This window comes from Aegilops tauschii, chromosome 5 (assembly GCF_002575655.3).
Source record: "Aegilops tauschii subsp. strangulata cultivar AL8/78 chromosome 5, Aet v6.0, whole genome shotgun sequence".
Taxonomy (NCBI): Eukaryota; Viridiplantae; Streptophyta; class Magnoliopsida; order Poales; family Poaceae; genus Aegilops; species Aegilops tauschii.
Genome location: NC_053039.3, coordinates 32,075,591 through 32,095,644, shown reverse-complemented (window position 1 = coordinate 32,095,644; position 20,054 = coordinate 32,075,591). Strand labels below are relative to the sequence as shown.

Genomic DNA, 20,054 nt, shown 5'->3' with positions numbered 1-20,054 from the left:
TCGCATTGCATCTCGCTTGATCAAGACATGCCACGACCTGGTTATTGTATTTGTTATGTTACGATTGATATTCTTGATTTGCCTTTGGACACAAGTAGCAAGATGATAGCTCCCCTCCTGAAGCTTTTTGTAGCGCCATGCAGATGTACTGCCCAGTAAAACGTGTATTCTCGTTCGTTCATTCGTTTCTATCGATGCTTGTTTCCTTTTTTCTATTCTATAGTTTTTTCCTTTTTTCTACCTTTGTGTTTTTACTTCTTTTTCGGTTTTCTCTGGTTTTACTTTTTTGTTCATTGTTCTTCTTTTTGTGTGTCTTTCTCGGTTTTCTTGTTTACTTTTTTTCTTTTTTGCACTAGTTTTCTTCATTTTCACCGGTTTTTCTTTATTTCTTTGTTTTCACCGATTTTTCTTTATTTCTTTGTTTTTCACTGGTTTTCTTTGTTTCTTTATCAGTTTTTATTGTGTTTTTCTTTGATTTTTTGCTTCTTTTCTGGTTAGCACCGGTTTTTTATTTTCTTCTTCTTTTTCTTCAGCTTCTATTCTTTGTTACTTTCTCGGTTTCATTATTTTCCATTCTTTATGCAATTTTTTCTTTCTTTCTCTTTTTTTTTCCTTTTGATTTCCTTTGTTTCAATTTTTTTCAATTTGGTTTTTATTAGTTTTCTTTTGTTCTTATGAAACAATGTTGACTATGTTTATTTAAAATGTTGATCATGGAGAATTTTTTTAAAACAAAAAGTATTAAAAGTAGTTTAATTCAATATTTAAAAACGTTAAACATGTATATGAAAATGTTCTTGATGTATACAAAATATATACAATGTGTGTAAAAATTATCTCTATTAAAAAATGTTCAACACATGATCAACATTTTCTTATACATGTTTGACATTGTTTAAATATATGGTCAACATTTTTTAAATACATGATTACCGTTTTTAAATAAAATGATTAACATCTCTTTCAAATACCTATTTGATGGCTTTTTCATAAACATTGTACTATTTCAATACATCTAAATATTTTAGTTCTTATAGGTTTAACATTTTCCACATACAAGATTCATATTTTCTATAACTCCCTACATTTTCTGAAACGTGTATATTTTTTAAATGTGACAAACTTTTTTTCGTATGCTATTAAGGTTTTTCATATACATTTGAAACGTTTATTTTATATAATGATATCATTTTCTAAATATGTGATGAATTGTTTTGATAAAATCACAATATATTTAGAAACATGTGAACATTTTTGATATGCTATCCTCATTTTTTGGAATTAAACTACATTTGTTTTACATTGTGTTAACTTTTTTCAAATTCACAATTTGACTGTTGCATCCATTTTTATGTTTATATATAGACACACACACACAAAATATTTTTGTAAATGATAATAAAAGAAAAACAAAAAACAACCAAAGAAAAAAATAGGAGAAAGATGAACTTACCTGGAACCTACCTGGTCCGGCCCATAAGCGACACCCTGACCACCTGATGCGAGCGGTCCCTCCAGCTCGCATCACGCGATGTATAACCACGCCCATGTATATATAAAGGCAAGATCACTAATTAAGAAGTACCCTTTGCAAAGGTCACTTCCATCTTCTTAGAGGTTGTATTTCTTAAACCGTGCGTTCGAATCATGAACCGTTTTCACCGTTGAATTCCTCACGTCGAGATCTTAGAAACTAAATTTCATGTTAATAGGTTTTGATGAAACTTTTTTTATGAAAAAACCAAAAGAAAAAAAAGGCAAACGCACAGTTTTTCTTTTTTTTTTCCTTTTCGAGAGGCACAGTTGTACTCTCGCGGAAGCAAATATACACCTCCTGAGAGGCAAATCTGTGCCTCTAGTGGACAAAAAAAACACGTTGTTTTCCTTCTTCGAGTGGTTGTGCCTCCACGAGAAGCAAGTTTGAGCTTCTCGTGAAAGAAAAAAGGTGTTTTTCCTTTTCTAAGAGGCATAATTGTGCCTCTCGCGTAAGCAAATATCTTCAAGAGAAGCAAATCTATGCCTCCCATGGAAGCAAAAAATGTGATCTTTTTCCTTTTATGAAGGGCACTGCTGTGCCTCTCGCGGAAGCAAATATTTGCCTACATGAGAGTCAAATCTGTGTCTCCCATGAAAGAAAAAAAACATTTTTTGCATAACTTTTTTACATTTTCTTTCACTAACCTTGTTAAAACCGGACGAAATTTGAAAAGTCAAAAAAACCAAAAAAAATCATATCTAAAACCCGATAATGCATAAAAAATTAAAAAACAAAATCCCGAGAAAGCGCCCAACATGTGACACATGACGGATCAAAATGTTGTAAAAGGATCAATGACCTGATCACAAACACAAAGGTATCATCGCTTCAAAATCCGCAGCCTCTGAGATGGCATGTACATCAAAATAGCAGACAATAGAAACATTCAGCAAACTGCAATACCCACACGATCAAAAGCTGACACGGTCGACGGGTTCTTGTGCTACGACCGCGACACCATCTGCCTCATGCTAAGGAGAGAGCAACGGCGTCTCATCATCGGCGTCCACCATGACAACGAAAGGATCTGGATGATAGAGGTGGACACGAGGAAGAAGGCGCTGCGATCCTTCGCCCGATATGCCAGCCAGGGCAACGAGGACGGCATGCCCGGTCACTTTAACCTGATTGGCTTCTTGCCTAGTGAGGTCTCCAAGTACCTGCCTACCTGCTGAATCAGCACGTATTACATCAAGCAACATTATTTAAGCGACTAGATTCTGTATTAGTCCATATCCACACGTCTTACGATACAAGTACTTTGCCCCCTCGAACCACCCGAAGTGTTTATCATGAAAAGAACTTATCACGGATATATTTATGCTAATACATACTACATGCAATAATTATCATACTTGCTTCTTCTATGATGTCACCACCGGATCATCACATGGCATTCTCCATGGACGGCCCGCGACATGTCAGAGCCCCACCACAAGTCCCAGCACAAGGCCGAAATAAAAGGTCAGTGGAACAAGCTCTTGCTTGCTGCTTCCGACGTTGCCATGAATGATGGAAGAATTATTTCCTGAACAACTTCTGCTGAGAGGAGGCCCACAAAGCCCACTGTTGCCGATGTATATGTTGTCCGAAATGAGGGTGTCAAGTTGCGGGCCAGAAGGTATCCTTCCGGACAAATTGTTGTAGGACAGGTTAAGGGCGGACAAATATGTCAAGCTTGACAAGCTCCATGGGATTTCACCAGAGAGCTCGTTCTCAGAGAGGTCGAGAGATTCCAGTGACCGCATGGCCCCGATCATGTTTGGGATTTGTCCACTCAATTTGTTCGACGACAGGTTCAAATTCATGAGCTCGGTAAGGGAAGTGATGTCTGTAGGGATTTCACCGGTCAAGGAGTTGTCTGATAGATCAATGCTCACAACATAAACAATCGCTCCACCATATAAAAGTTGATGTCCTTTTGTTACTACTGGCAATATTTCTCCCAGGTGACCAGCTCCCATCTCGCCAATGTGCGCGGATCACTGAAAAAAATAGCGCGCTATAGCGTCGCTAATAGCACGCTATAGCGTATTGAGAATTGCCTTGCTAAATATATCGGTGTACAACGTCTCGCTAATAGCACGCTATAGCGCGATATAGCACGCTAATAGCATATTTTGAGGCCGCCGCTATTTTGCTGTAGCGCGCTATTTTTTTCATTGGCGCGGATGCATTATATGTGTCATACATACCCATGAATTCCTTTTGTATCCTTTTCATAGATGTCAGGTTTGATAGATGCCAAGGTATTGCACCAGAGAAATTATTGGCTGATAGATCCAAGTATTGAAGATTCCTGAGCCTTGTTACTTCGGCCGGAATATTATCACAAAATGCATTGTGGCTCAGTAGTACAAATCTTAATTTCCCCAGATCTCCTATCCATGTAGGCAATCTTCCAGACAGCTTATTCCATGCAAGGTCCAAAAACACCATAGCTGTGTTGTTCTGCAAAAATGTTGGGAATTTTCCTGATAAACTGTTGTTACTGAGCAGAAGAAACTGTAATTTTTGGATATCAAAACATTGAGGAATTTCACCCTCCAAAAAATTGTTTGACAAATCCAGATACACTAACTGTTGCAATTTGCAAATAGATTCGGGAATGTACCCACCAATTCGATTTGAATAGACAATCAAGATTTGAAGTCGGGAGGCTTCAAAATCGGATGGTATTACTCCTGAAAACTTATTATTGGAGATGTCTAACCAAGTAATATTTGCCGGCAACGAAGGCATTGACCCGGTGAGCCGGTTTGAACCTAGGTGGAGTTTTTCCAAAGCCATGCCATCCAGATGTGCTGGCAAGGTGCCACTTATTTGGTTGTTAGAGATGTCGAGATCAGTTGCCCTTGAAAATGTATACCAAAACCAATCAGGAAATTTGTCCAGTAAACCAGTGTTTGAAATATTAAGTGAATCGATCCCCCGCAGCTGCTGAAGCCAAGCTGGAAATAAAGGCCCTATTTGGCAAGATGCAAAATCTCCAGACTGTAGCCTAAAGGGAGAAAGCCAATCTGAATCCAGTGCAATCTTCAAATTATTGGAAGACAAGTCTATTTCCTTTAAACTTTTTAAATTTGCAAAGTGTCCTTCTGTGATCGCACCACCAAGTCTGTTGTTGCTTAGTCTCAGAGAAACCAGATTCTTCAGAGAACAAATTTCAGTTGGTACGTTCCCGTTGAGTTGATTCCAGCTGAGATCAAGGATGGTTAGACGGGTCAAATTCCAAAGCCCTGGCGGTATAGGTCCAACAAGGTTGTTTCTGGACAGGTCAAGCATGCTCAAGCTGCTGAATTCCCCTATAAAATTTGGCAAGGTCCCGATGAAATTGTTTTCACTGAAATGCAGCTCTAGCAACTTTTCCTGTGCACATTCCGGCAACCCCTCCATCAACGCCACTATATTTGCATTCATAACATTTTTAGAGAGGTCGAGGATTTCCAAGCAGCAAAGGTTTTTAAGAAGACTTTGAAGGTTTTCAGTCTTATTCAGATTGTTGAATGCCAAATCAAGTACCTTGAGTGACGTCATGTTTCCTAGTGCATCCGGAAATTTTCCAAATAACTGAGTCGCACGAAGGCTGAGATATTTGAGGCTCGTCACTTTCCAAAACCAACTTGATGCAATTGAGTGGCCTAGATTATTCGAGGACAAATCAAGCTTCTCAAGTTTTGTGAGGTTAAGGTAGGGAAGCGATTGACTTGCAGTATCAAGTGAGCATCCAGCAAGATTGATAACTCTTAGTGATGGAATCATATTCAAGGGACGAGGCCAGTCAGCTATCCTTGAGAGATTTATTGTGCTCATACTAAGATACTGCAGCAAGGGTAGCTTTGTTAACCAAGTGATGTCCGATGAGTACATGCCGGAATAACCCTCGCCAAGGTCAAGATGTTGCAACTTAGACAAGTTACCAAGCTGAGAAGGAACTCTACCGGTAAATGGAATGCCAGAGAGGTTAAGGTATCTCAAGTTATCCATGGATCCCAAAAACTGAGGAATGTGGCTATTTGGCCCTAGCAAACAGTTCATGCTAAGATCCATGTGCTCTAGATTCTTCAAGGAAAGCAGAGAGGGACTTATCTTGCCAAACAATGAATTGGCATCATCACACCCATTATAGTTATAGGCGTCAGGGCCCGGAAACGTATTGCGAAGGTGAAGCTTGATGACATGGCCTGTTCGGTTGCTGCAGCTGATGCCCCTCCACCGACAGCAATCATACCCTTCCCACGAGGCGAGGATATCAGCGCCGTCACTTGTGATCCCCTTCTGGAAGGCAAGCAAGGCGGCCCTCTCAGCAGGGATGCAGCCACTGCCATGGGCATACTGGGTTTGTAGTGCTAGTGCATGCACCACTCGTGAAAATGAAGTGATGCTTAGGATGATGAGGGTGAACAAGAGATTGGTTGTGCGATACATCTTGGAAGAACAAGAACTAGATATCTGGGGAAGCATATGCACTAGAGTTATACTACCAGAGATCTTTAAGCCAACCCCATGTAGTCTATGGTCAAAGTCCCAGTCCCAGTCATTCAGTGTTTCAAGAAGACCCATTCAATGAAGTCTGCTCATACAATTCTGTGGCCACACTGTGATGGGAGTTACCAGCCACAAGACTAGTTGACTGCCTGCAACCACACGGTACTGTCAAAGTCACTCAATTATGCATTTATGCTCAAAGATTCCTGGAAGAAAAGTCCTGCTAGCCACACACATCAGAAGAACCAGGCTGACAATAAATCTACAGAGAGAAAGTAGTAACAGGGGGTTTACTATGCTCCTTGTATGAACTTTCAGGCATAGCCACCTTTCTCATCACTGATCCTTAGTAAAAAAAACATAGTTGTATGAGGTGTGAGCATAAAAATCTACTCCCTTCGTATCAAAATATAAGACGTTTTTGTAGTTCAAATTGAACTGCAAAAACATCTTATATTTTGGTACAGAGGTAGTATAAAGGATTACACCCACGTTCCATCTACCGGTGAATACCCTATGCATACAAGCATGTGGACTGCCATATCAAAACAAATTATGTTAAAGCAATGATTAGTGAAGTCTAGACATGATTGGAAGTAATATATATTTGCCTACAGTCATGTTTGTTTGTGATATAAGCAGGGTCGAATCCATTTTCTACTCGACAATTTCGACCGGTATTATTCGTAGGCAACCTTCTAGTGTGCAGAAACAGAGTTAATTCAAACGTGCATAGGGGACAACATTGACTGGCAGCTGGCATTTGCAGTCAGCTATAGGGAAGAAAGGTCTGAAAATGCAATAGTTATGGTGAGGATGCAAGTAAAATCTTCATATTCTGCTCTTGGCTTTGGACAGGGGTGCGTGGAAGCTTGTTATCCATGTGTTACTAGTTTTTACCTATGTGCCCGAGCCATACTACCAGAGATGTTTGACCGTACTACTAGAGATGGTTGGCCATACTACTAGCCCCACGGAGTCTACGGTCAAAGTCCCAGTCCATCAGGGGTTCAAGGAGACCCGTTCAAACAAGTCTGCTTCATACCAATTTGTGGCCAGACTGTGATGGGAGCTAGGCAGCCACTAGACTAGTTGCCTGCCTGCAACCACACCGTACAGTCGAAGCCACTCGGTTCTGCTGTATGCACGGTGCACTCTGTACCAGAGCAGGCTTAAACATTCCAACCGGCTGGTTAGTGTTCAACAAAATTCTTTTTTTACAGTGTGCTGAAACTCTAGAGATTTCAGTTTCAAACAACATATGCTATTGCAAAATTTGTAAATATAGAAAGCTAAGGATCGTGGCAGGATGAGCCAAGTCGAGTTCACAAAAATGAAAGTAGGCACCAAAGTAAAAACAAAAGGAAATAGGTGATCCATCTTATGGAACAGAAGCTTCATAAGAGTATTATGGAAATAAGCTACAGTTTGTTTAAGACTCACACTACCTAGACCCTGCAAAGTGTTGCTGAATTAAAACTGAAGCAATATTCCTGTAAATGCTTCATACCTTTATGCAGTATGCTATTGCAAAGGAGGCCCGTTTAATCAAGTCTGCTTCATACAATTTTGTGGCCAGACTGGGAGAGTGGGATTCACCGGCCAGTGGACTAGTTGCCTGCCTGCAATCACGCGGTACCGTCAAAGTCACTCAATTATATTGGATATGCACGGTGCACTCTGGACTGGGATTATGTTAGACATTCCAGACGGCCGGTTAGTAAGTAGTATTTCACCAGATTCTTTATTTTACAGTGTCGTTGAATGTCTCTAGAGATTTCAACTTCAGACAACAGATGACAGCAAAAGGAGATTAAAAATAGCACGAGCAGCAGAAAATAACATAGTACCTTGGAGCATCTCCGGCAGATGGTGGACATGACCCTCCAAAATTGAATTTAGCAGATGGGGGAGAAGAAAAAGCTCCAGCAGCTGGTCCATACGACCCTCTGTCTATTCGCATCGTCAATCCTTCCACTCTCCCAAACAAATCTGCTCCACAGCCCCGACCACGCCTGTGTCAGTGACTCGGTGTTCAGGTGGGACGAAAACCACCTAACTTTGGGGCGGAGGGGAGCCGGAGATACTTCGCCCGCGGGTTGGTGAGGGAGAGAGAGGCCGTCCGCGTGGATGTGGGTGCCCCACCGCCACATACGCCGTCGGTAGGAGAGGGCGGCCAGCTGCCGCGTCGCCGCGTATGTGAAGGGGGGAGATGAGCACGGCGGGGCCGGGGCGGGGCGGCGCGGCTGGTGGAAGAGAGGCCGGCGACGGAGAGACAGGGCGAGGTGAGCCTGGTGAGGGAGAGGGCCCACCGTGGCAGCGAGGTAGGGGCGCTAAAGTAAACTGCCAATCTGGGGGACGATCCGAGGAAGGCAGTGGATTTTTGAGGCCGAAATCACTGTTCTCACCTTGTCAAAAAATCTTCGCATAAAATGGACTTGAAACGAAACTATTTTATAATCTGATCTTTTTAAAAACGCCATAGCCCGTGACGTTGCTTCTCGCACAAAATGGACTTGAAACGAAACTATTTTACAATCTGACTTTTTAAAAACGCCATAGCCCGTGGCGTTGCTTCTCCACATGAAAATGCCGAGCCAGCTTGCGTTGCTGCAACACATGAAAACGCCGAGCTAGCTCGCGTTGCTGATCTGGCCCATCGTCAGGCCTTGCTGACGTGGTAGAGCAGGAAACGCCACAGGTAATGGCGTTTCTACTGCGTACACCAACGCCAATGTACCTGGCGTTTGATGCGAAACTCTACCTTGTTTATTTTATTCCGGTGACACATGCTAGCGTTTCCACTGCTCACTACAACCTGAAGTGTCTGAGGTTTGATGTGTACAAAGCTTACTCAGATGTGTCATGCATGGGGCTCCTTCTAGTGATTGTCTTGTCTCTTCTTCAAATTTATTTTATTTATTTTATTCCATCAGCCCATCACATTCAGCATGCACTATTTTTGCTCCTTTCACACAAAGATAGAAGACTTAAGAGCATCTACAACCGGACCCCTCAAACGCCCGGGCAGGTCACCCGGTCGCTGTCCGGTCACGAAATATGGACCGATAGGCCCCTCAAACGGCACTCAAACGCCCGGGCTGACTGGCGCCCCCCATATACAGCCCAAATATGGGGCGGTATGGGGGTGCCCGGGCACGCCCGCCACGTCGGCCTGATAGCGTGGCCCCATACGAAAACGCCCGGAAATCCGGCGGTCCGACGACCGTCGCGTCCGTCGGCGCGGTGGAAACGCCGTGTGGCGTCGCTCCGGCTCGCCGCCCAAGACGACATCCGGCTATTTAAGCCGGCCGGTGTCCCGCAACCCTAACCCATCCCCCTCCCCCTCTCCGTGCCGCTAGACCAAGCTCTTCCACATCCTCCCTCTCTCGCTCCGGCGCTCTGCCCACGCTCCGGCACTCCACCATGGTCTAGAGCAAGATCACCTACTATGCCATGCTGACGCCGGAGCGGCACTACGAGATCTAGCAGCAGATCCGGGCGAGGGAAGCCGCGCACGCCGCCCGCATCACTGCATGGATATAAGAATCTAGTATGAGATGTCCGCATGCAAGAAGTGAAATTTGAAGCGTGCCCGGTCACTGGGGCCGGATTTCCCATATGTGACTGTAGATGCTCTAATACATGCGTTCGCGCCCATCCTCCATTTGCATCAAATAAGATTCATTTTGAATATGTTTTAATAAATTTTGAATATAAATTTTAAATTTCAACTATTGAAACATAGTATTCTATATGAGTGATTGATAAAATCATGAGTGTTGTGCCTATAAACAACAACAAAAAATGTATTAAAATTTATATATGAAACTTGGTAAGAGCGAGTGAAAAAATCGCAAGTTTCAGATAAAAAGTCATGAGTTTCAATGGCTGGAACTTAAAACTTATTTGTGGCCCCGTGCAAGACTTGACTATTTTGCGAATCGCGAGACAATCAAGCGGCCGGGCAGGTCTTGACGTTTGCCTGCCCGGGCACCTGCGTGCCACCGTGAATTTTCGCACTATACAATTGAACATTCCCTGAATGTGTCTCTTTTATACAAAAACTAACAAAATATTATATTTCTCTGCCCATTACACTATTCATCTATCATGATGTTTTATGCTCTGCACTCGTATTTCTATGTTGAAAAGGTTCGTGACATGATATTGCATTCGAGGCTACCAGTGCAAAGGATGGATGTGAGCGTGCGCATGTGTGAGGCTACCAGTGCAAAGTTTTCCATTTCTCCTATCTTTGGGAATGGACCAAAAAGTACGCGCATGCTGCACGTTGTGGGGCTAGTGGAAAAGAAGTAAAATAAACAACATCAAACGCCAGGTACGTTGGCGTTGGAGTAAGCAGTGGAAACGCCATCACCTGTGGTGTTTCTTGCTCTACCACGTCAGAGAGGCCTGGCGGTGGGCCGGGTTAGCAACATGAGCTATCTCGGCGTTTCATGTGGTGCAGCAAATTTTCATGTGGAGCAGCAACGCCACAGGCTGTGGCGTTTCTAAAAGGGTTAGATTGTGAAATAGTTTCGCTTCGAGTTCATTTTGTGTGAAAGTTCCTTGATAAGGTCAGAACAGTGATTTTGGCCGATTTTTGACGCCGATGATGCTCCGCTCGTTGGTGATTCCATTTTTGGAACCCTTTCTCTTCTCTGATTGCTGCTGCTGCTGCAGCATTGTTGCTAATTCGAGGGAGGACTCACCCTATCGGCGTGAGAGAAAAATGGGAGAGGTTTCGCTACTCTGTTTTGTTTTGTTTGTTGCTACTGACTACTGAGTGTGAGAGGACTATTGATTCTTTTTTTTTCGGGGAGGACTATAGATTCTTGTAGCTCTGCGAAATTCATGGGCACATGAACTTCTGCAAGTTTTATTTTTCTTTTTTTCTTTTTTAAAACTGAGGCAAAAGATTTACCTTATTTATTAACCAAGAGACAGTAAAATTTGTTTGTGTTACAACACACCAACGCTACATTACTCTCCCGGCATGGTTGTTCAACTTCTTTGGCGCCCGCGGTAATCCTGATAAATGAGGGAAAATGTGTGTATAGCATGATTCAGGTGCAAGACCATGGAAATGAGAGTTGTTATTAGATGCATGATTGTGAAAATTAAAGTAATCTAAAGGGACCAGTGAACTTTTAGCCATCCCACGGGGCTGAGCCATCTTGTGGCGTAAGACCGGGTCGTCTTTGGGTCCTATGATGTATCGGTCGGCAACTGGTCAGCACTCTACCGCCCCTCCTCTAATGAACCAATGAGCGAGTCATCCAAGGGGGAGGTGGAGAGCGTTTTGCCATCTAAGGAGGGGGGGGGGGACTGAGGGAGTCCTGGATTAGGGGTCCTCGGATAGCCGGATTGTATACTTTAGCCGGACTGTTGGACTATGAAGATATAAGATTGAAGACTTCGTCCCGTTTCCGGATGGGACTCTTCTTGGCGTGGAAGACAAGTTTGGCGATACGGATATGTAGATCTCCTTCCTTGTAACCGACTCTGTGTAACCCTAGCCCCCTCCGGTGTTTATATAAACCGGAGGGCTTAGTCCGTAGGACGAGAACAACAATCATACCATAGGCTAGCTTCTAGGGTTTAGCCTCTACGATCTCGTGGTAGATCAACTCTTGTAATACTCATATCATCAAGATCAATCAAGCAGGAAGTAGGGTATTACCTCCATCGAGAGGGCCCGAACCTGGGTAAACATCGTGTCCCCCGCCTCCTGTTACCATCCGCCTTAGACGCACAGTTCGGGACCCCCTACCCGAGATCCGCCGGTTTTGACACCGACATTGGTGCTTTCATTGAGAGTTCCACTGTGTCGTCACCGTAAGGCTAGATGGATCCTTCGATCATCGGCAAGGATGCGATCCAGGGTGAGGTTTTCCTCCCCGGACAGATCTTCGTATTCGGCGGCTTCGTACTGCGGGCCAACTCACTTGGCCATCTGGAGCAGATCGAGAGCTACGCCCCTGGCCATCAGGTCAGGTTTGGAAATTTGAACTATACTGCCAACATCCGCGGAGACTTGATTTTCAACGGATTCGAGCCCATGTCAGGTGCGCCGCACAATCACGACAAGCATGACTTAGCTCTCCCGTCGGACAGTGTTCGGGAGATCACACCTGCAACTACTCCGGCCCTCAATCTGGAACAAATTGCGCCATCCGAGGACGGGTGGATGGACCCCGCCACGGAGGCCGCACACCCAGTGGCGATAGAGCCGAATACTGACTTCACCTCCTACGAGACCCGTGTTGCCGAACCGTTGGATTCGTCCCCGGCCATGGGCTCCGAGCCGCCTGCGTCCGTGCCTATCGAATCCGATTGGGCACCGATCATGGAGTTTACCTCCGCGGATATCTTTCAGCACTCGCCCTTTGGCGACGTGCTAAACTCGTTGAGGTCTCTCTCCCTGTCAGGAGACCCTTGGCCGAACTATGTCCGGCTAGAATGGGATGCGGACGACGAAGAAATTCGCTCCCCACCCACCACCCACTTAATAGTCACTGTCGACGATATAACCGACATGCTCGATTTCAGCTCCGAAGACATCGACGGTATGGACGACGATGCAGGAGACGAACAGGAACCATCGCCCACAGGGCGCTGGACAGCCACTTCATCACATGATATATACATGGTGGATACACCCAAAGAAGACAATGATGAGGAACGGGAGGATGCAGCGAAGGATAACCCCCTCGAGAAGCAACCAAAGCGACGACGCAGACGCCGCTCCAAATCCCGCCTCGGCAAAAACAGCGCGCAAGAAAGAATGAGACCCCGGTCGACTCCAAAGCAACAGAGCAGGACGAGCCAGCAGACGGCGAACATAGTACGGAGCCACTGTCCGATCATGGCGACGCCGAGGGTAGAAATCATCAACCTGTCTCCGGAGAGGAGAATAGTCCGGATGACGATATACATATCATCCCGGAAAGGAACTTGGAACAAGAGAACCTCCACAGAAGGCTTATTGCCACCGCGAGGAGTCTTAAGAAGCAGAAACAAAGGCTTAAGGCCGCGCAAAATACACTCATCAGTAGATGGAACAAAGTGCTGGGCACTAAAGAAAAGTATGGTGGCAGTCGCCACACAAAGAGCTATCCAAAGCGCAAGCTGCTGCCTGAATTTGATGATGAGGCCTTAGAGCCCACACAGCCAAAAAATAAAACGGCCGACCGGTCGGATCGACCACCTCGTGGCCGCGATAGGGCGGCTAATGAGGCCTCACATAAGTCAGCACACGATTCACGTGAGGACTTGCATCAAAAAGCCGGCATGACCAGATCCATCTATGGATCTAGGAAGCGCACTCCAGCGCAGAATCAAAACCGAACACTACAACAGCCAGAACGCCATGACACATCCAAATATAGGGGTGCCGCGCACCCCTATGCTTCACCGATGAGGTGCTGGATCACGAATTTCCAGAGGGATTCAACCCGTGAACATAGAGGCATACGACGGAACGACAGACCTTGGGGTCTGGATTGAGGACTTCATCCTCCATATCCATATGGCTCGCGGAGACGATCTCCACGCCATCAAATACTTGCCCCTCAAATTGAAAGGACCAGCTCGGCACTGGCTGAAGAGCCTCCCTGAAAATTCAATTGGAAGTTGGGAGGAGCTTGAGGACGCTTTTAGGGCTAACTTTCAAGGGACCTATGTCCGACCTCCGGACGCAGACGATTTAAGTCATATAATTCAACAGCCCGGAGAGTCAACCCGAAAGCTTTGGAACATATTTCTCACTAAGAAGAATCAAATCGTCGACTGCCCGGACGCCGAAGCCTTAGCAGCTTTCAAACACAGCGTCCGAGACGAATGGCTCGCAAGACACCTCGGCCAAGAAAAGCCAGGAACAATGGCAGCCCTAACAAGCCTCATGACCCACTTTTGCGCGGGCGAAAATAGCTGGCTGGCACATAGTAGCACCAGTGACCCAGGCACATCTGAAGTCAGGGATGGCAATGGAAAACCACGACGCAGTAAAAGCAAGCGTCGAAATAACGAAGACAGCCCAGACAACACGGCGGTAAACGCCGGATTTAGGGGCTCTCGACCCGGTCAGCGGAAAAAGCCTTTCAAAGGCAACATAGATGGACCGTCTAGCCTAAACAAGATTCTAGACAAATTATGTCAGATTCATGGCACCTCCGATAAACCTGCAAATCACACCCACAGAGAATGTTGGGTCTTCAAGCAGGCCGGCAAGTTAAACGCCGAACACAAGGGGAGGGAAACACCAAGTGAAGACGAGGATGAGCCTCGCCAGCAAAGCACTGGGGGACAAAAAAAACTCCTACCAGAGGTCAAAACAGTGAACATGATTCACGTAACAAAAAGAAGAAGCAAACATGCACTCCGAGACATGCGCGCCGTAGAGCCCGTCACCCCTAAGTTCAACCCCTGGTCAGCTTGCCCGATCACTTTTGATCGCAGGGATCACCTGACAAGTATCCGGCACGGAGGATTGCTTGCCTTGGTGCTAGACCCAATTATCGACGGATACCATCTCACCCAAGTCCTCATGGACGGTGGCAGTAGTCTTAATCTGATATATCAGGACACAGTCTGCAAAATGGGGATAGACCCGACAAGAATTAGCCAAAGCAATACTGCCTTTAAAGGAGTAATACCAGGCCCAGAGGCCCGCTGTACGGGCTCTCTAGTACCAGAGGTTGCATTCGGTTCTCTTGACAACTTCCGAAGTGAAAAGTTAACCTTCGACATCGCTCCATTCCGAAGCGGCTATCAAGCACTACTCGGACGAACAGCTTTCGCTCGTTTTAATGCAGTACCGCATTACGCTTTTCTTAAGCTTAAGATGCCCGGTCCACGTGGCATCATCACAGTTAGCGAAAATGTTGAGTGTTCCTTACGCGCGGAAGAACGTATGGCGGCTTTAGTAGCCGAACACTAAACGGCCTCTCCAACCCGAATAAATGATCGGTCGTCAAGACCGCGGACACGGCTAGACGATTCCGGCGCATCACTAGCTGTAACAGCTTAGATAAACCTGAGATTGGTTTGATGGATATACCCCCATAGTGTTGGGGATCGTAGCAGAAATTTAAAACTTTCTACGCATCACCAAGATCAATCTATGGAGTCATCTAGCAACGAGAGAGAGGAGTGCATCTACATACCCTTGTAGATCGCGAGCGGAAGCGTTCAAGTGAACGGGGTTGATGGAGTCGTACTCGTCGTGATCCAAATCACCGATGACCGAGCGCCGAACGGACGGCACCTCCGCGTTCAACACACGTACGGTTGGGGAAGACGTCTCCTCCTTCTTGATCCAGCAAGGGGGAAGGAGAGGTTGATGGAGATCCAGCAGCACGACGGCGTGGTGGTGGAAGTAGCGGGGATCTCGGCAGGGCTTCGCCAAGCTCAGCGAGAGGGAGAGGTGTCACGGGAGGGAGAGGGAGGCGCCAGGGGCTGTGGTGCTGCTGCCCTCCCTCCCTCCCTCTATATATAGGGGCCCTGGGGGGGTGCCGGCCCTAGGAGATGCAATCTCCAAGGGGGGCGGCGGCCAAGGGGGGTGGCTTGCCCCCCAAGCCAAGTGGGGCGCCCCCCACCCCTAGGGTTTTCAACCCTAGGCGCAGGGGAGGCCCAAGGGGGGCGCACCAGCCCACCAGGGGCTGGTTCCCATCCCCCCTTCAGCCCATGGGGCCCTCCGGGATAGGTGGCCCCACCCGGTGGACCCCCGGGACCCTTCCGGTGGTCCCGGTACAATACCGGTGACCCCCGAAACTTTCCCGGTGGCCGAAACTGGACTTCCTATATATAATTCTTCACCTCCGGACTATTCCGGAACTCCTCGTGACGTCCGGGATCTCATCCGGGACTCCGAACAACTTTCGGTTTACCGCATACTAGTATCTCTACAACCCTAGCATCACCGAACCTTAAGTGTGTAGACCCTACGGGTTCGGGAGACATGCAGACATGACCGAGACGACTCTCTGGTCAATAACCAACAACGGGATCTGGATACCCATGTTGGCTCCCACATGTTCCATGATGATCTCATCGGATGAAGCACGATGTCGAGGATTCAATCAATCCCGTATTCAATTCCCTTTGTCAATCAGTACGTTACTTGCCCGAGATTCGATCGTCGGTATCCCAATACCTTGTTCAATCTCGTTACCGGCAAGTCACTTTACTCGTACCGTAATGCATGATCCCGTGACCAAACACTTGGTCACATTGAGCTCATTATGATGATGCATTACCGAGTGGGCCCAGAAATACCTCTCCGTCATACGGAGTGACAAATCCCAGTCTCGATTCGTGCCAACCCAATAGACACTTTCGGAGATACTCGTAGTGCACCTTTACAGCCACCCAGTTACGTTGTGACGTTTGGCACACCCAAAGCACTCCTATGGTATCCGGGAGTTGCACAATCTCATGGTCCAAGGAAATGATACTTGACATTTGGAAAAGCTCTAGCAAACGAACTACACGATCTTTGTGCTATGCTTAGGATTGGGTCTTGTCCATCACATCATTCTCCTAATGATGTGATCCCGTTATCAATGACATCCAATGCCCATAGTCAGGAAACCATGACTATCTGTTGATCAACGAGCTAGTCAACTAGAGGATCACTAGGGACATGTTGTGGTCTATGTATTCACACATGTATTACGATTTCCGGATAACACAATTATAGCATGAACAATAGACAATTATCATGAACAAGGAAATATAATAATAACCATTTTATTATTGCCTCTAGGGCATATTTCCAACAGTCTCCCACTTGCACTAGAGTCAATAATCTAGTTACATTGTGATGAATCGAACACCCATTGAGTTCTGGTGTTGATCATGTTTTGCTCTAGGGAGAGGTTTAGTCAACGGATCTGCTACATTCAGGTCCGTATGTACTTTACAAATATCTATGTCTCCATTTTGAACACTTTCACGAATGGAGTTGAAGCGACGCTTGATATGCCTGGTCTTCCTGTGAAACCTGGGCTCCTTGGCAAGGGCAATAGCTCCAGTGTTGTCACATAAGAGAGTCATCGGGCCCGACGCATTGGGGATAACTCCTAGGTCGGTAATGAACTCCTTCACCCAGATTGCTTCTTGTGCTGCCTCTGAGGCCGCCATGTATTCCGCTTCACATGTAGATCCCGCCACAACGCTTTGCTTGCAACTGCACCAGCTTACTGCCCCACCATTCAAAATATACACGTATCCGGTTTGTGACTTAGAGTCATCCAGATCTGTGTCGAAGCTAGCGTCGACGTAACCCCTTACGACGAGCTCTTCGTCACCTCCATAAACGAGAAACATATCCTTAGTCCTCTTCAGGTACTTCAGGATATTCTTGACCGTTGTCCAGTGTTCCATGCCGGGATTACTTTGGTACCTTCCTACCAAACTTACGGCAAGGTTTACATCAGGTCTGGTACACAGCATGGCATACATAATAGACCCTATGGCCGAGGCATAGGGGATGACACTCATCTTTTCTCTATCTTCTGCCGTGGTCGGGCATTGAGCCGTGCTCAATTGCACACCTTGTAATACAGGCAAGAACCCCTTCTTGGACTGATCCATATTGAACTTCTTCAATATCTTGTCAAGGTACGTACTTTGTGAAAGACCAATGAGGCGTCTTGATCTATCTCTATAGATCTTGATGCCTAATATATAAGCAGCTTCTCCAAGGTCCTTCATTCAAAAACACTTGTTCAAGTAGGCCTTTATACTTTCCAAGACTTCTATATCATTTCCCATCAATAGTATGTCATCCACATATAATATGAGAAATGCTACAGAGCTCCCACTCACTTTCTTGTAAACACAGGCTTCTCCTAAGTCTAGGTAAACCCAAACGCTTTGATCATCTCATCAAATCGAATGTTCCAACTCCGAGATGCTTGCACCAGCCCATAGATGGAGCGCTGGAGCTTGCATACCTTGTTAGCATTCTTAGGATCGACAAAACCTTCCGGCTGCATCATATACAATTCTTCCTTAAGAAAGCCGTTAAGGAATGCCGTTTTGACGTCCATTTGCCATATCTCATAATCATAGTATGCGGCAATTGCTAACATGATTCGGACGGACTTCAGCTTTGCTACGGGTGAGAAAGTATCATCGTAGTCAACCCCTTGAACTTGTCGATAACCCTTAGCGACAAGTCGAGCTTTATAGATGGTAACATTACCATCCGCGTCCGTCTTCTTCTTAAAGATCCATTTGTTTTCTATCGCTCGCCGATCATCGGGCAAGTCTGTCAAAGTCCACACTTTGTTTTCATACATGGATCCTATCTCGGATTTCATGGCTTCTAGCCATTTGTCGGAATCTGGGCCCGCCATTGCTTCTTCATAGTTCGAAGGTTCACCGTTTTCTAACAACATGATTTCCAAGACAGGGTTGCCGTACCACTCTGGCGCGGAACGTGTCCTTGTGGACCTACGAAGTTCAGTAGTAACTTGATCCGAAGTACCTTGATCATCATCATTAGCTTCCTCTCTAGTCAGTGCAGGCACCACAGGAACATCTTCCTGAGCTGCGCTACTTACCAGTTCAAGAGGTAGTACTTCATCAAGTTCCACTTTCCTCCCACTTACTTCTTTCGAGAGAAACTCTTTCTCCAGAAAGGACCTGTTCTTGGCAACAAAGACCTTGCCTTCGGATCTGAGGTAGAAGGTATACCCAATGGTTTCCTTAGGGTATCCTATGAAGACGCATTTTTCCGACTTGGGTTCGAGCTTTTCAGGTTGAAGTTTCCTGACATAAGCATCGCATCCCCAAACTTTTAGAAACGACAGCTTAGGTTTCTTCCCAAACCATAATTCATACGGTGTCGTCTCAACGGATTTCGACGGAGCCCTATCTAAAGTGAATGCGGCAGTCTCTAAAGCATAGCCCCAAAATGAGAGCGGTAGATCGGTAAGAGACATCATAGATCGCACCATATCCAATAGAGTGCGATTACGACGTTCGGACACACCATTTCGCTAAGGTGTTCCAGGCGGCGTCAGTTGTGAAACTATTCCACATTTCCTTAAGTGTGTGCCAAATTCGTGACTCAAATATTCCCTCCACGATCTGATCGTAAGAACTTTATTTTCCTGTCACGTTGATTCTCAACCTCACTCTGAAATTCCTTGAACTTTTCAAAGGTCTCAAACTTGTGTTTCATTAGGTAGACATACCCATATCTACTCAAGTCATCAGTGAGAGTGAGAACATAACGATAGCCACCGCGAGCCTCAACACTCATTGGACCGCACACATCAGTATGTATGATTTCCAATAAGTTGGTTGCTCGCTCCATTGTTCCGGAGAACGGAGTCTTGGTCATCTTACCCATGAGGCATGGTTCACATGTGTCAAATGATTCGTAATCAAGAGACTCTAAAAGTCCATCAGCATGGAGCTTCTTCATGCGCTTGACACCAATGTGACCAAGGCGGCAGTGCCACAAGTATGTGGGACTATCGTTATCAACTTTACATCTTTTGGTATTCACACTATGAATATGTGTAACATCACGTTCGAGATTCATTAAGAATAAACCATTGACCAGCGGGGCATGACCATAAAACATATCTCTCATATAAATAGAACAACCATTATTCTCGGATTTAAATGAGTAGCCATCTCGAATTAAACGAGATCCTGATACAATGTTCATGCTCAAAGCTGGCACTAAATAACAATTATTGAGGTTTAAAACTAATCCCGTAGGTAAATGCAGAGGTAGCGTGCCGACGGCGATCACATCGACCTTGGAACCATTCCCGACGCGCATCGTCACCTCGTCCTTTGCCAGTCTCCGCTTATTCCGCAGCTCCTGTTTTGAGTTACAAATATGAGAAACCGCACCGGTATCAAATACCCAGGAGCTACTACGAGTACTGGTAAGGTACACATCAATTACATGTATATCACATATACCTTTGGTGTTGCCGGCCTTCTTGTCCGCTAAGTATTTGGGGCAGTCCCGCTTCCAGTGACCACTTCCCTTGCA

At 45.8% G+C, this 20,054-nt stretch overlaps 1 protein-coding gene across 1 annotated transcript; it reads right to left on the bottom strand.

Moving 5' to 3' along the window:
* Positions 1-2,723: 2,723 nt before the first annotated feature.
* On the bottom strand, positions 2,724-8,410 carry LOC109780415 (receptor-like protein EIX2). The gene is given in 5 exon segments (XM_073499685.1): positions 2,724-3,522; positions 3,707-3,988; positions 7,536-7,647; positions 7,876-8,017; positions 8,113-8,410. Coding segments are annotated over 4 exon segments (1,071 nt in total). The 5' UTR covers positions 7,989-8,017; positions 8,113-8,410; the 3' UTR covers positions 2,724-2,958.
* Positions 8,411-20,054: the final 11,644 nt, after the last annotated feature.